This window comes from Trichechus manatus, unplaced genomic scaffold (genome assembly GCF_000243295.1).
Source record: "Trichechus manatus latirostris isolate Lorelei unplaced genomic scaffold, TriManLat1.0 scaffold00065, whole genome shotgun sequence".
Lineage (NCBI taxonomy): Eukaryota > Metazoa > Chordata > Mammalia > Sirenia > Trichechidae > Trichechus > Trichechus manatus.
This window is the reverse complement of record NW_004444001.1, coordinates 10034449-10050038: the sequence shown is the minus strand read 5'-3', so window position 1 is coordinate 10050038 and position 15590 is coordinate 10034449. Positions and strand designations below refer to the sequence as shown.

The following is a 15590-nucleotide window of genomic DNA, read 5'->3' as shown; positions in this document are numbered from 1 at the left end:
CCAAAAAAAAAAAAAAAGGTCGAGAAGGAAGAGGGTTGACATGTTGTGGGGTTGTTAACCAATATCATAAAATATGTGTACTACTGTTTCATGAGACACTATTTGTTCTGTAAGCCTTCATCTGAAGTACAATAAAAATAAATAAATAAATAATTCTCCCTAGTTTCCGTGTTTCCATTCACTATGAAATCAGATCCAAGCAGTTCCTTAATCACAAATGTAGTGAAGCCAGATAAATTACAAAAACTATAAGTAAAGAATCAAAATGTTCCAATGGTTAACTCTCAGTAGTGTGATTATGGGTGATTTTTCTCTTTTACTATCTGTCTCCAGACTTACTATAATAAACATATATATATTTTTTTAATTAGTCTTTTTAAAGTACTTAACAGAAGACATAATTTTGACCAATCACATGTGATCTGGAGTATACAATCCAATAGCTTTTGCTCCTTTGGCTTTTATTCAGCCTTCTTCAGATGATATACACACATTTTTACACTGCTTTTGGAAATTCACTTACAGAAGAAATTCATAGTGTTCCAAGCACTGGGCAGCTGTTCTTCCAATGATTGGAGCAATGGTCCTCCACTGAGTTGGCATCAACTTAGCCAAGTGCAAGAGTTTTTCCTCTTCTTCCCTAGACCATTCTGTTTTCTTAATGCTTGGATCCAGCCATTCATACCTATTAAAAAGATAGCATTTTATACATCAGTCACCTAGCATGAATCCTATTTACACGTTAGAATACACTGACTTCTGGTGTCTGCAAACACATGCTAACTCTCATCCCTCAATTAGGAGACCTATTCTTTTTACAAAAAAATAGTCACTGTTTGGTTAAACTTCCCCTACTCAATATTCCTCATTTCACCAAATTCTATTTTAATTATACAAGATTAATAATGCTTAAAAACGGCAATGTCACTGAAACATGATTCCATGTCTTCTTTCTCATCTATCAATTGTTTTCACTTAACACTTTTGTTAGAAACAAAACACTTTTCTGAAATTATATGAAGTTATCTTGAAATAAAACAACATCATTTCTTTTACAGTTTCTAGTTTTCATAGCACTTTCTCACACTTCGATTCTTACCATACCTTGATTTCTTTAAGCATCTGACTTAGACTCAATACATGCTTTTCAAGGTCAAAACTTCCTTTTTCAACATTCTAAAGGCAAGGAAGATTGTTTACTTTTCATACATTCTTGAATTTAAGTAAAACTACTATGTCATCCTCTGCCTTTCCTAATGCCACTCACCCATCTTTCCTTCCAGTCTAGTTAGCTGGATAAGCTCGCCATCAGGCTACAGCCCCTACCAAACATTGGGACAGGAGTTCAGCTCCATAAGAGATTCAGAAATCAGAACCACTTCTTCTGGCTGAGGACCATCTTCCTCTTTGGGGTCCAATCTCTAAATTCTGACCCTTTGCTCTCCCTGCGTGCCTAAGAAGTTAGGTCATTCTCGTATAATCCAAAATATGATCCTAGCACCACATAGTCAAGACTGGGGTCAGATCACTCATGGCAAGAACACGTAGCAAATAGCTTAACGAGCCCACTACCCTGTGATTTAAAAAGGGATACCACAGGTGTAGTGTTGGCTTGTGTTATGTTTTAGGGGTAACAAATATACGATATTTCAATGGTGTTATGAAGAAACTCAACTATTGTGAGCTAACATAGAAAAATCAACCATTTTGTATAACTTATTTCTTTGGGAAAGTAAGTTCTAAGCAAAAAACTTACAACTTTTGAGACACAACCCATTTATAAGCTGAGACCCATCTGACATAAAAGGAGATTTTATGTTTTTCAAAGCACGCTCCAGCACATTAACTCGTTTGAGTTTCACATATCCATGAGTTAGGGCCAAGTATTAATATCCCCAATTAGGAGAAAACAGGAGCAGGTAGAAAGGATAAAAAAATGACTTCCCTAAGATCATACAGGAAGCAAGTGACAGCTAAGTCTAAAATCCAAATTCCCAACTCCTACTCCACACTTTCTATTATATCATGATGCCTGCTTTCTTTAGTAAGGTTCAAAGCACTGACATTTTCCCTCATCATAATTAAGGTCATTTTCTGATTTCCATTCATTAACTGGTACATACCATCTGGCTTTGCACTGTTTTGCTGATTTTCTATGCAGCAACGAGGCAATCCTAGACCACTGGTTTTTCCCATATTTCATTACCGCTGCTTTCAGAATTTCATCCTAAAAGAATTGTCAAAGAAATAGAGTACATTCAATCACAAAACTCCAAATGAGAAAAGACAAAATTTAAATTAACTGTGTCAGAGTTGCTGAAAAATTTCAAGAAAATGAGAGATACATATGTGCACACCCACAAATCCTAGGTTTAAAAAAAAAGTCTAAACATCTCATTTACTGTAATGATAAAACAGCAAGCCAGAATCAGTAAAATGCAAGAAATTAAGGAGAAATTCATCAGAAGACCATCTCACCTTCCCTCACATACACATTCTCCCACCCCCGTAAACTGGGAGTGGGAATAGTCCAATCTGAGAAACCCTACTTGGTAGATTAAAAGTACCTTCCAATGTATGGTTGTCATTCTCTTCAAAAGGGAATAGCTCATTCATGTATTCATTAACTCAAACAACATTTCCTGAACACTTATCTTGTACTAGGTCCTATATACTTGGGGAAAAAGATTAAATAGACCTCCCAGCCCTCAAGAAGCAAACCATGACTCTATTGAATCCATTCTTCAATCCAGGCTTCCTGTTTCCTGCTAATCCATGACATTTACTCTCCAGTCCTTAACCCTTACCATGACTCAAGAATCGACATCTCAGGTCTAACCTAAGAATCACATATTTCTCCCCTACTCTACCAGTCAGCTCTCTCTCCAACCTCCCCCAGTCCCTTAGATACTATTTCAAAAGGGTACCCATCCTGATACGAAATTCACCAATCCCAGGGCAGCCTGGCAAGCTAAACCAGAGACTCTACGGACAATGCAGCCATAAATGAAAGCATTTGGGTCATTTTACTTTCAGGTTTTTTCCCACATTGAATCTGAGCTACATGCCTCCTGCCTGACCCACCCCACTGTGCCCCCTCCTCATCATCAGAGATAAAAAAAAAAAAAAACCTGCAGGGCTTTGAGCACTGTATAGGAATCCTGCTGTTACTTGATTTTGTACATCTGTCTCTCCCCTAGAAGTCATCTCTTCTCCAATTTAAATACCCTGGTTCCCTCAGTGCAAGCTGTGAGGCAGGCTTTTCACTGCCTTCATTTGGAACTTCGTTGCAGTACTACTGTACTTAAACACATCTTCAACTAACTATACACAGCAGTTATCTACCACACGTGGGGTCCCCATATGTCTGAATCAACTTCACAGCAACTGCTTTTACCCCACCAGTTTCAGCAAACATTTGCCAAGCAACCTACTTCATGTTGGTTACTGGCCTAGGTCCAAGGGATACTAAGACCTGGTCCTTGTCCTCTTGCAGTGCTATCTGCCAGACTCTGTTCCTAAATGTTCCAAATGTATTAACTCATTAATCCTAAAGAGGCAGGTATTGTTGTTAAGTGCCATGGAGTGAATTTTCAACTCATAACGACCTCATGTGACAGAGCTGAACTGCACCACAGGGTTTTCTAGGCTATAATCTTTACAAGAGCAGATCACCAGGTGTTTCTCCCAAGGAGCCACTTGGTGGGTTCAAACCATCAACCTTAAGTTTAGCAGCCGAGCCCAATGCACCACCAGAGCTCCTTAGGTATTACTATCACTCCTATTTAAAGAAATGAGGAAAGTGAGCGGGACCCAGAGCTTAAGAAACTCTCCCAGCATCACAAAGAAGTGATGCGATGCTTAAAAAAGGACAAAGCAAACTAACAAATGAATTAAAGAAGTGCAATGAGACCACTGTGGGGGGGAGGTGCAATTAATCCTAGTAAGTGGGCAAACACTACAAGAAGTTTCTAGGTTGACGTATGAAGAACAGTCAGAAGGGTGCCGAACAGGAGGACATTCCAAGCAGAGGGTACAGCAAGTAAAATGACAAAGCATGAAAAGACATGATGTGCTCCGTAAAGATAAACTCTCCGGAGGCAGGATGAGAAGGCAGAAAGGGAAAGGAGCTGGTTGAATGGACAAGAGAAACCCTGGGTGGAAAGAAGGAGTGTTTTGTCACATTATAAGGACTGCAACTAGGGTCACATAACAATATGTGTATAAATTTTTGTATGAGAAACTTGAGCTGTAAACTTTCACCTAAAGCACAGTAAAAATAAATAAAGAGATAAACTCAGTGCACTCTGAACACAAATTGCACTTAAGTCTTATTTCTATTTTACTCCTCTACTGCCTTCTGACTCGCCAATGGCATAATCCACTACAGTTCTGGGAGCAGAGACTGCTACAGGCAATCTGTCCTATTTAACTATTATCCAGGATGAGACCGAGTGGCAGAAGATAGGGCGATGCAGATCTTGGTATCTGTCGGGAGAACAGACAGCTTATGCCGAGACAACAGATATCCAAAGGGATACGGGTATAAACGGGATCCTTGAACCTGCGACTCAAGCTGCTTCCTTTCTGCCAGGAAGTCAATGAAGAAACAAAGTTACGGCGACAGCACTTCTTTATTTTCCTCCTTTTGAGTATCTGAGAGATGCGCGGGTGCCTAGGCCGAGAGAGGGAGGTGCTCCAGAAGACCAACTCTCGCTGATGCCCCATTCGCCCCCTCCACCCTAAGTTCCAGCAAAGCAGGGGGCAAATTCCAAATTCAGCAAATGTTCAGTGAGGACCTAACAAGTGCCTAGCAGTGAACTCGGGCTGGGTATTCAGATGGTTTAATCACGGTCCCTGTCCTTGAGAAGCTCAGAAAGCAAGAGGTCGGACACACATAAGAGGCGCAGACCACGCAAGGCATAGTCCTCACCGCCCCGATCTCCGCGCGCGTGCGCAAAAGCCGCGAGAGGGGGCGGAGGGCAGCGGTCGGCGGGAAAAGGAGACTCACCTCGGTATTCCTCCACACGCCCCCCTTGATCATAATTCGAGGCATCTTGGTGGCGGGGTGTCTCGGCACACGGCCGAGTTGAGCTTCAGAGAAGCAGTAACGGCGCTGCGGCCACGGAACCTAAGGCCGCCACTTCCTCCAAACGCGACCTTCTGCTTTGAAGAGATCTGCGCAGACGCAACGTGGAGTGGCGCGAGACCTCGGGTGGATGAAAGGGAAGAAGCGCCTTCTTAAAGCTCAAGCCTCGCAAAACCATCAAACCACTCTGGCCAAAGCGGTGTACGCGGCACGCCTCTCCAGGACAGGTTAGCGGAAACAGCGGCTCTCGCGAGATACTAGCGGTAGCGTTCGGCTGGAAACGCAGCGGTGAGATTGGTCGTGACGTCACCGAGTGGCTGGGTGTAGGTCCGTCCTGTGTGTAGAGTTTTCAGCCCACTTGGTCAGAGAAGAGTTGTTAGTTAGTTTAGCACTTTATGGGGCATTTCGTTAATAGGAATTTACTCAGAATGCTCAGGTAATAGCCTACTTAAGTCTCGGTTTCCAAATCTATAAAATAGAGATAATAATGGTACCAACCTCATAGGGTTGCTCTAAGGACTAAATGACATCATGTACCTAAATCTAGCACAGTATCTGATATATAATAAACAAAACACAAACTGTTGCCGTCGAGACGATTCCATCTCATGCAACCTTATATGTTACAGAGTAGAACTGTTCCGTAGGGTTTTCTAGGCTGTAATCTTTATGGCAGCAGATTGCCAGGCCTGTCTTCTGCAGAGCCGCTGGGTGTGCAAAGCCCCAACCTTTTAGTTCAAAAAAAAAAATTGGCGTGGAGTGGATTCTGACTCATAGCGACCCTATAGGACAGAGTAGAACTGCCCCATAGGATTTCCAAGAAGCGGATGGTGAAGCTGCCTAATTTTTTTTGGTTACCAGCTGTAGCTCTTAAGCACTAGGCCACCAGGGCTGCAAACCGTTTGTATCACTGAGGGACCTCTGATACTCATAGTGACCCTGTGTACAACGGAATGAAACAATACCCTGTCATCCTCACAATCATTGCTATGTTTGAGCCGATTGTGTCAATCCATCTGTTGAAGGTCTTCCTCTTTTTCGCTGGCCCTCTACCAAGTGTGATGTCCTTCTCCAGAGACTGGTCCCTCCTGATAACGTGTCCAAAGTACGTGAAACAAAGTCTCACCATCGTCGCTTCTAACAAGCATTCTGGCTGTATTTCTTCCTAGACAGATTTGTTCATTCTTCTGACAGTCCGTGGTATATTCAATATTCTTCGCCAACACCATTATTCAAAGCCATCAATTCTTCTCTGGTTTTCTTTATTCATTGTCCAGCCTTCTTATGCATATGCCGTGATTGAAAATATTATGGCTTGGGTCAGGCCCACCTTAGTCCTCAGAGTGACATCTTTGCTTTTTAACATTCTAAAGAGATCTTTTGCAGCAGACTTTCCCAATGCACAACGCCACTTGATTTCTTGACTGCTGCTTCCATGGGCATTGTAGATCCAAGTAAAATGAAATTCTTGACAACGTCAATATTTTCTCCATTTATCATGATGTTGCTTATCGGTCCAGTTGTGAGGATTTTTGTTTTCTTTATGTTGAGGTGTAATCCATGCTGAAGACTGTAGTCTTTGATCTTCATCAAAACTTTTGTTTTTTTTTAACTTTTCTGGATTTTGTTGGGAGTAGGGGTGGGCCTTGTGTCCCAGACATCAGAGAATTAGCACAGATGTTATTCTTTTTTTTATTTTTTTAATTGTACTTTAGATAAAGGTTTACAGAACAAATAGATTCTCATTAAACAGTACACATACTGTTTTGTGACAATGGTTAACAACCCCACAGCATGTCAACACTGTCCCTTCTCAAACTTGGGTTCCTTATTACCAGCTTTCCTGTCCCCTCCTGCCTTCTAGTCCTTGTCCCTAGACTGTTGTGCCCCATTAGTCTCGTTTTGTTTTATAGGGCTGTCTAATCTTTGGCTGAACGGTGAACCTCAGGAGTGACTTCATTACTGAGCTAAAAGGGTGTCCAGGGGCCATGCTCTCAGGGTTTCTCCAGTCTCGCACAGATGTTATTCTGATGTTAACTCAAAGAGTGGCCAGGCACCATTGCTGGCAATGGGCACCATTTTCTCTGTGAGTAAATCTAAAGGCATGTATGAAGCCAGCACAATTGTACTGTGTTTTAATCCTGGTTCATTTGCTTTGGCTGTGTCCGAAGATAACATTTTGATAGGAAAAGAAATCCTGTCTTGCATCTTGGGCACTTCACCATGGGCCTCAAAATTCCCTTGCCACTTAAAGGTTTTTGGGAGACCTGACCTACACCACTCATTAGCCAACCAGTGGTGTTTCCTTGGTGCTGAGGGAGACTGGCTACTGAAATGCGGAGAGTTGTTAGTCTGACCGTGTCACAGCCTGACGGTATATGGTTGGCTTTTTTTTCTCACCTTTTTCTCCCAATGTTTGCCTCTTGCCTGACTGATGGGAGGCCCTAAGACTCATGATTCATGGTCATTGAACTCTTACCCTGCTTAGCTGTGTAGACAGATGATACTAAAGCTGCAGGACAATAGTATTAATACCTGATATAGATCTAGCCTTCATGTTTTCCTGACTTGTACCTAGCGGGTATTAAATACCAAAAGGATATTAATAAAATGAGAATAGTTTTACCAAAAATAATGAAATCTCTCATAAAGTTTGTATTTTACCATTGATTTGAGAGCATCCTTAGAAAACTAAATATTATAAGCAGGATGAGAAGGCAGGAGGGGACAGCAGCTAGTTGGATGGACACAGGAAACCTAGGGTGGAAAAGGGGGGTGTGCTGTCACGTTCTGGGGATTGCAGGTAGTGTCGCATAACAATATGTGTATAAATTTTTGTGTGAGAAATTAACTTGAGCTGTAAACTTTGACCTAAAGCACAATAAAAAAAACCAAAAGGTTCCCCTAAAAAAAAATCCGAGGAAAGTGCCAGAGACTCTGAGCACCTAATGTTCCAGGTTTCTATTCTACCAGGGCTGTTGTTGAAAATAATATTCTAACGCAAAACTGTCCACCTATGAGGTAGTATTATTGAGCTCTATCTGTCGTTGTATAATGATAGTGAAGTTACCTAAATAATTTGCCATTGTTTCACTTTTTGTTGTCTGTTTATAAAACATGTGCCAGGTTGTGACACTCGGGATTTAGGAATTCTCAAGAGGTCAGAAAGGAAGTGATTTTTAAATAAATCATATCTTTGGCTAACTATATATAACATTCTTTTGCTTTTCTCAATTGGAATACGAAGTTCTGGTCATTTAATTGACAAGATGAGACTCTGAAACTCATTCTCAACAAAATATTTGCCCTTTTTTCTGAAAAGATAGTGTTTAATACTGACAAGGTAAAAACCTAACTTTTGCTTACAAACAAAACAGATCTTCTGTATTCATTGAAGCATTCAACAATTATTTAGATTTATTTAAAATATGCAATAGATTTACTCAACAGACCCGATAAATTAATCTCAAAATAATTTTAAAAAACGTTGCCATTGAGTCAATTCCGACTCATAGAAGCCCTATAGGACAGAGTAGAACTGCCCCATAGGGTTTCCAAGGAGCAGTTGGTGGATTCAAACCGCTGACCTTTCAGTTAGCAGCCAAGCGCTTAACCATTGTGCCACCAGGGCTTCTGAACACATACTAGGTACTAATAAACATCATGGTGATTGACAAATTGGTTAACCAAAGAAAGCTTCGTCCTCATCCTCCAGCATAAGCTTGGCCTGGATTCCTGTCACCATGATTCCGTTAGCCTATCACTTCACTGCTCTCTGGTCCAGATGGTCTGCCTCCTCTTGGCTAAACTTCTAACCTAGTAGCTGTGCTTATTACCAATAACAATACTAAAAAAACAAAAACAAACAGTTGCCTCTGGGTGTGTTGGAACAACCAACTTTTCAGCTAGAAGCACTCAACTATGTGCACCACACAGAGGCTCCTTAACAATGCTCTACAAATGTGTTTTACTCTGATTTGGATATGTGTGTGCTTCACTTCTTCTTAATGGATTTTCTGATTTTTAAAACCAGAAGGGGAACAAATATCTACTTATGCTCTCTGACTTCCATTTCTAGAACCAACAAGAAAATGACATGATGCACTGAGGACACCATCATCACTTCTGGGTATTCCTGCTGCAAATGAATGACCTGAACCTAATAATGAGGAAACATCAGGCAAACAAACCCAAACAAAGAAGTCACCTGAATGCTTCAAAAACATCAATTTCATGAAAAACAAAAGCCAAGGAACTGTTTCAGATTAAAGGAGACTAAATATATGACAACTAGATACAATACCATGATTGCTGGGTAAATACTGGATCAGGAAAAAAAAACCTGCCATATGGAAATGACTAGGACAATTGATAAAATTTGAATGAGGACTGTGTATTAGATAATAGTATCATATCTATGTTAACCTGTTGCCATCCAGTCGATTCTAACTCACCGGGACTCTATAGGACAGAGTTGAACTGCCCCACAGGGTTTCCATGGAGCGGCTGGTGGATTCAAACTGCTGACCTTTTGGTTAGCAACCAAGATCTTAACCACTGTGCATGTTAAATTCCCTGCATTTGGTATTTGTATTATGGTTATGTTAGAGAATATTCTTGACCTTAGGAGATGCTGCTGATGTATGGAAGTGTAAAGGATTATGATGTCTACCACTACTCTTAAATAGTCAATACAGTCAAATGGTCAAAATAATAATGTTAATAATACGAGAAAGAGAGAGAGCGCGAGCACAAATGTGGACTGATGTTAACAATTGGAGAATCTAAACCAAAAAAAAAAACTCATTGCCATCAAGTCGATTCCGACTCATAGCAACCTAGGTCAAGAATAGATGGGTGTTCGTTGTACTATTCTTGCAACTTTTCTATAAGTTTGAAAGTTTTCAAGATATAAAGTTAAAAAAAAAAAAAAAGCTAAGTACAGTGATTCCTTGTTGAAATCAGACGTTTGATTGAGGACAGCAACACTGACAAAGATAATCAACCAGATAAGGCTCATCAGTGCTTGCTTTGTGGGCTGTCTCTGTTCAGGATTGTCTCGTAAAATCCAAAGAACCTGTGAAGAGAGGAATGGCATTAAGGCTGTGTTCCATTACAAGACTAACAGTTCTCAACCAACACACTCAACCCGAGATGCAGAGCCATGATACCTGCCCAAAGTACCGCCTGTGGCAAAGGACACCATCCACTCCCACTCCAGGAGAGCCGTTTGCCTTCTCTCCATTACGAAGCCTCTCCAAAGCCTGCTCTTTAGGCTTGCCTCTAGTTTTTATACTATTTTTTGAATGCTCTTTAACCCACCAGGAGGGAGTAAACTTGATAGGAAGGGCACCGCTGGTTGCCAGTTGTGAAGCTCCTCAACTTCTCTTATCTCATTCTTCAGCTTGTTGGCCTCCTCCTTCACCCAGAAAGGCAAGCTATAGAAGAGGAAAACATCCTCAGTTTGGATCTGTCTGACACAAAATTTACAAACACCATCAGCAGACAGGATATTACATGCTCCAAAAATAAGAAGACCTCTGTCTCAGTTATCTAATACTGCTGTAACAGAAATATCACAAGTGGGTTGCTTTAACGAACAGAAATTTATTTTCTCACAGTTCAGGAGGCTAGAAGTCCAAATTCAGGGCACCAGCTCTCGGGTAAGGTTTTCTCTCTCTCGGCTCTGAGGGGAAATCTTTGTCTCCCTTCAGCTTCTGTTCCTCAATTCCTTGGTGACCTCCACATGGCATCTATCTTTTCCCACTTGTGCTTGTTTGTCTCTGTGTCTAATCTGCTCTTTTCATATCTCAAAAGTCAGTTGGTTTAAGATACACCCTACATTGATACGGCCTCATTAACATAACAAAGAAAACCCGTTCCCAAATGGGATTACTTCCACAGGTATAGGGGTTATAATTCCAATACGTATTTTTATGGGACACAGTTCAATCCATAACAACCTCTAATTTAGGAAACCAGTTTCAAAATAATGCAGCAGGTTAGTTGTTCACCATTTGTCCCGCCCCAAACCTAGATCTCTTTCTGCCCTCTTCTGCCCTGCTCTCTGCCTGGGAGGCTGACCCTTCCAGCCTGCATCTCCTTGGCTCCTCCATGTCCTCTAGCTTTGATCTGAGTTGGCTAACAGGAGGCAGCAACAGAAGATCAGGGGACAGGAAGAGAGAGGTTGCGGTATTTCTTAGCCAGCTCCTCTGCTCCCTCCCTATCTCCTGAGGTACCCCAGTTCTGGCAGGGGCTGCATTCTCCAGGGTCACAGCTCCTGTCAGGCAGTCCTTCCACTGCTCCACCTCTCACTGCTCTGCTAACCTTGAGCACTCTTCTTGCTGCTCAGGCCCGGGGGTAGTGAGTCTCTGGATGCTTTGTCTTCCCATGTTAGTTCCCTCAACACATCTGTAAACTATCCCTTCTTAAACTGTCTTCCAAATCCTAGCTTAGTGTGCTGTTTTCTGCTGGGACCCTGGCTAATACAGACATACATTAACTGGAATAGCGTTCCTTCTCTTTGCTTCCCAACTTTATCATTGTTATGGATTAAATTGTGTCCTCAAAAATGTTATAAATCCTACTATACCCGTGGTTATAGTAATCCCTTTTGGGAATAGTATTTTCTTTGTTATGTTAATGAGGGAGTATTAGTGTTAAGTGTGTCTTCAATAAATATCTTTTGAGATATAAAAGAGCAGATTAAGCAAGCAACAAGAGAGCAGTTGAGGGAAGATAGATGCCACACCACGAGATCTCCAGGGAACCAAGAAATAGAAGCTGAAAAGAAATGAGGACCTTCCCCCAGAGCCAACAGACAGAGAAAACCTTCCACTAGAGCTGGCACCCTGAATTTGGATTTCTATCCTCCTAAACTATGAGAAAATAAACTTCTGTTTGTTAAAGCCATCCAGTTGTGGCAATTTTTACTACTTGTTGTTGTTGTTAGGCACTGTCAAGTTGGTTCCGACTCGTAGTGACCCTACATACAACAGAATGAAACACTGCCCGGTCCTGCGCCATCTTCACAACTGTTGTTATGCTTGCACCCATTGTTGCAGCCACTATGTTACAGCAGCACTAAATAAGGCAGTCATCTAGGACCAGATCAAATATCACCCCCTCTACAATGCATTCCCAACTTTCCCACATGTGTACTTCCTGTATGTGTACATTGTACCATGTACACTTATAATCATTTTAAGATTATTCAATTGCCGGACACAGACCACTAGACAATAAGTCTGGAAGTAAGCCTCATATCTTATTATCAGATCCCTGAGGGAAGGACCTGAATCTCCCAATTCTCTTATTGGCCACAGCACAGAGGAATATGAAGAGTATGCTGGTCTCACAATGTTCTGTCCATCTTCAGAATTTTTTTTAAAAACTTACCTTTTTTAGGAAAACCTGACATATTTGTAGTCTATGATTTAGACATGTAAAAATAATATTTGCATATGAAAGGCAATCCACAAAAGGTAAATAATTGGGTAGGGTGGTGGGATTGGGGTTATTGCTCTTATTTTGAATATTCTAGAATGGTGTTTATAAAAACTGTAAAGTATACACATGAGAGGCCCTACTTATGTGCCTTAAGTAACAATGTAGTATTACCTCAGCTGAACCCTCATGAGTCAGACTTTGGGACACTTGCCCACTCTATCCACACTTACATAAGACTGACTTGTATCAGAAAGTCAAAATTTTTTATGCTGGCAAATATCTCTTTCTGGGTCATAAATCTATTTCGGTAAATAAACGGAGTTAAGGAAAAAATATGAGATCGGAAGAATGATACTTCCCTTAAATATGGGAGTGTTCCAATGGCTTTCTCTCTGCCTCTTGAAGTTCTAACCATCCTCCCTGGCTGCGACCATCTGAACATGTATCTTTTCCAACAATTCTTAAATTCTGGAAAACAGGAACCCTGTCTTTTTGCTCCATGTAAACCTTCGCATAGTGCATACCTAGCCCAACACATGACATCTGGTAGTCTGTCAATCATTTGTGTTAAATACATGCATATCCCAGCTGCCAGACTCCACAGACACTTGTCCTCTGTTATGGTTTGAATTGTGTGTGTCGTGTCGTCGCGCCAAATATTTACTGAAGCCCTGGCCCCTGTACCTGTAGAGTAATCCTGTTTGGAAGTATGGGTTTCTTTTGTTATGTTAATGAGGTGATACCAGAGTAGGGTGATCCTAAGCCTGAGTTATAAAAAGGGTAAAATAGACACAGAGGAAGAGAAAGATAGATGCATCTTCAAGTCCAGTGTGGCACAATGAGTTCCTTTATGTGGCCTTTTACATTAGTTCTTTGGAAAAATAGCTTGGGAGACTTTTCCCCTAAGCCCTGAGGAGTTGTTACCTTTGCCCTAGTTCTTTGGAGAAGCAACATGCAGGACTTCCCAGAGTCCTTTCTACCCCAGAGGGTTTGTTACTTCTGCTTAGGGGAGGAGCAGGTCTCTGGGCAGAAAATGTTACTTTTGTACAAAATCTGAGTTGATTGACATCTCATGGATAACTGAGGATTGGTTGAACTCTGGTCTGGTGAGGGAGGCCCCACCTTGTAACTGTTGAGGACTGGGATATATAAATGGCTGAATCGGAGATGTTTTGAGGGCTTCCTGCTATGCAGGAGCCAGAAGGGGAGTGGTGTCCTTTGAGACACAAAGGCCCCTCCCAAGCCTAGTGAAAAAGGCTGCTGCTGAGAGAAGATGCTGGCAGATAACTGATCTGGCAGAGAAGCAAAGCCACATGAGAACCAAGCAGTCCTGAAGCTGCTACACTGGCCATGAGTTGGGCCTGCTAGCAGGGGAGAGGCCTGATTATAGAGAGCAGCTGAGAGAGCTGCCCTGCTTGGAAGCTGTCCTGCACTGAGATGAACGGAGGGACATGCTCTCCACTTTAGGGGAGATTTCCAGACGTTGCCTGTGTGCTTCCTGATCCTAAATTTATCCTGATCCTGAATTGTAGCCTGTTACTTCCCTAATAAACCACATAACTGTGAGTATGGTCTGGAGCTCTTTGTGGCCGTTACGAAGAAATTATCGAACCCAGCAGAGAAGTAGAGAGTGCCACCGGGGAAACAGCTGGCTTCAGAAATGGTGAACAAATTGGAGAACCGAGGTATGTCTGACCTTCACGTCATAGGAACCAGCTTTGTGCTGATCTTGATTCTTATCCCTCATGAATTTAGACAAGTCTTTATTCTACAACACACCCAGGAATGCCAAGGATTGCCAGCAACTACTGGAAGCTCAAACAGACAAAGAAGGACCTCCCCCTAGAACCACACCTGAATTTGGACTTGTAGATGCCTAAACTGTGAGAAAATAAATTTCTGTTCTTTAAAGCCATCCACTTGTATTTTTTATTACGGCAGTACTAGATAACTAAGACACCCTCCAAATGTCTCTCCGAAAACCCTCCTTACAAACTTTGCCCCACCCTCCTGCTGGGATTCAAAAGGCCCTTCTGTTTTTTTGGAGTCTATGGACTCCTCCATAGGAGAAAATAATAAACAGCTGATATTTTTATAAAAAAGGAAGTATATAAAACATGGTGAGAGAACTCACTTGGGAATTGGTGGAAGAGGCTCAAGTGGAATAAATGTATCAAATTTCTTTTCATAAGGCACTCTGAAAAACAGGAAAGGCAACCATAAAATTGGTATGGCTTCTATGGCAAAGAGATCAATATGTCATCGTGTTCAATAAAATGATTTATTTTCTGACATTAATTTTCATGTATGAGCTTCAAAACTATAACAGCCATAACTTTTATTATTTTTGATCATTTTTAGTGAACATCATTAAATCACACATAATTGATTTTTAAAATGATATTTTAAATGTAATACACCAACTATTTTTCTTTTAATTTAATGATCCTCTTTTCTCCTCAACCACTCTGGTCTAAGTTTAGTTCTCAGTTTAAGCCAGCCCGAATAGACATCATTACCCAACACTCTGACTCAGGATGAACACTGAAAAGTCTTCAAATTTGTGATTACAACAATAAGAACAAAATTAACAACCACTCCTAAATTATAGTCAAGATCCTATGTACAATTTCAATTACACACATATGTACATGCATATATTAATTAACTAGATAAGAAAACTTTTTGAAATTTTCACCCAATCTTGTCCTGTTGAGATCTATCATCTTTAAAAGATAATTTATATATAGCAGAAAGAGATACAATTCCTTTAAAGTTAGCCAAGTAACCCCAGTATTAACATACACTTACACTGAAAACTTCACTGATGGAAGAGTTGATCCTGCTTTGTGGAAATCTTTACTCTCTTCTGGGTACATATATGGATTATCCCCTGGAGTTAACTTTGGAATTCCATTCCTGGGATCAATATCTGTGAAAGATGTTTGAAAATGAGATCATGGTCTCGGGGAACATCTAGCTCAATTGGCATGACACAGCTTATAAAGACAATGCTCTACATTCTACCTTGGTGAGTAGTGTCTGGGGTCTT

General features: G+C 41.1%; 2 protein-coding genes and 1 long non-coding RNA gene across 3 annotated transcripts in view; 1 reads left to right on the top strand and 2 right to left on the bottom strand.

Annotated features, from left to right (window-relative positions):
* The window catches only part of CDC5L (cell division cycle 5 like), a 50852-nt gene extending 45678 nt beyond the window's left edge, over positions 1 to 5174 (bottom strand). The window contains exons 1-3 of the mRNA XM_004379516.1: positions 5012 to 5174; positions 2124 to 2227; positions 524 to 685 (exon numbers count right to left, since the gene is read on the bottom strand). Of these exons, the coding sequence (XP_004379573.1) occupies positions 524 to 685; positions 2124 to 2227; positions 5012 to 5056 (311 nt within the window). The 5' untranslated portion in view covers positions 5057 to 5174. The remainder of the gene's footprint in view (positions 1 to 523; positions 686 to 2123; positions 2228 to 5011) is intronic.
* Positions 5175 to 6140: 966 nt separating this feature from the next.
* On the top strand, positions 6141 to 9817 carry LOC111821101 (uncharacterized). The gene is made up of 2 exons (XR_002824577.1): positions 6141 to 6194; positions 9168 to 9817. It is a non-coding gene; the product is annotated as an uncharacterized LOC111821101 (long non-coding RNA).
* A 343-nt stretch (positions 9818 to 10160) lies between these two features.
* Positions 10161 to 15590, bottom strand: part of SPATS1 (spermatogenesis associated serine rich 1) — a 14374-nt gene continuing 8944 nt past the window's right edge. The window contains exons 4-6 of the mRNA XM_023734105.1: positions 15350 to 15470; positions 14673 to 14735; positions 10161 to 10527 (exon numbers count right to left, since the gene is read on the bottom strand). Of these exons, the coding sequence (XP_023589873.1) occupies positions 10380 to 10527; positions 14673 to 14735; positions 15350 to 15470 (332 nt within the window). The 3' untranslated portion in view covers positions 10161 to 10379. The remainder of the gene's footprint in view (positions 10528 to 14672; positions 14736 to 15349; positions 15471 to 15590) is intronic.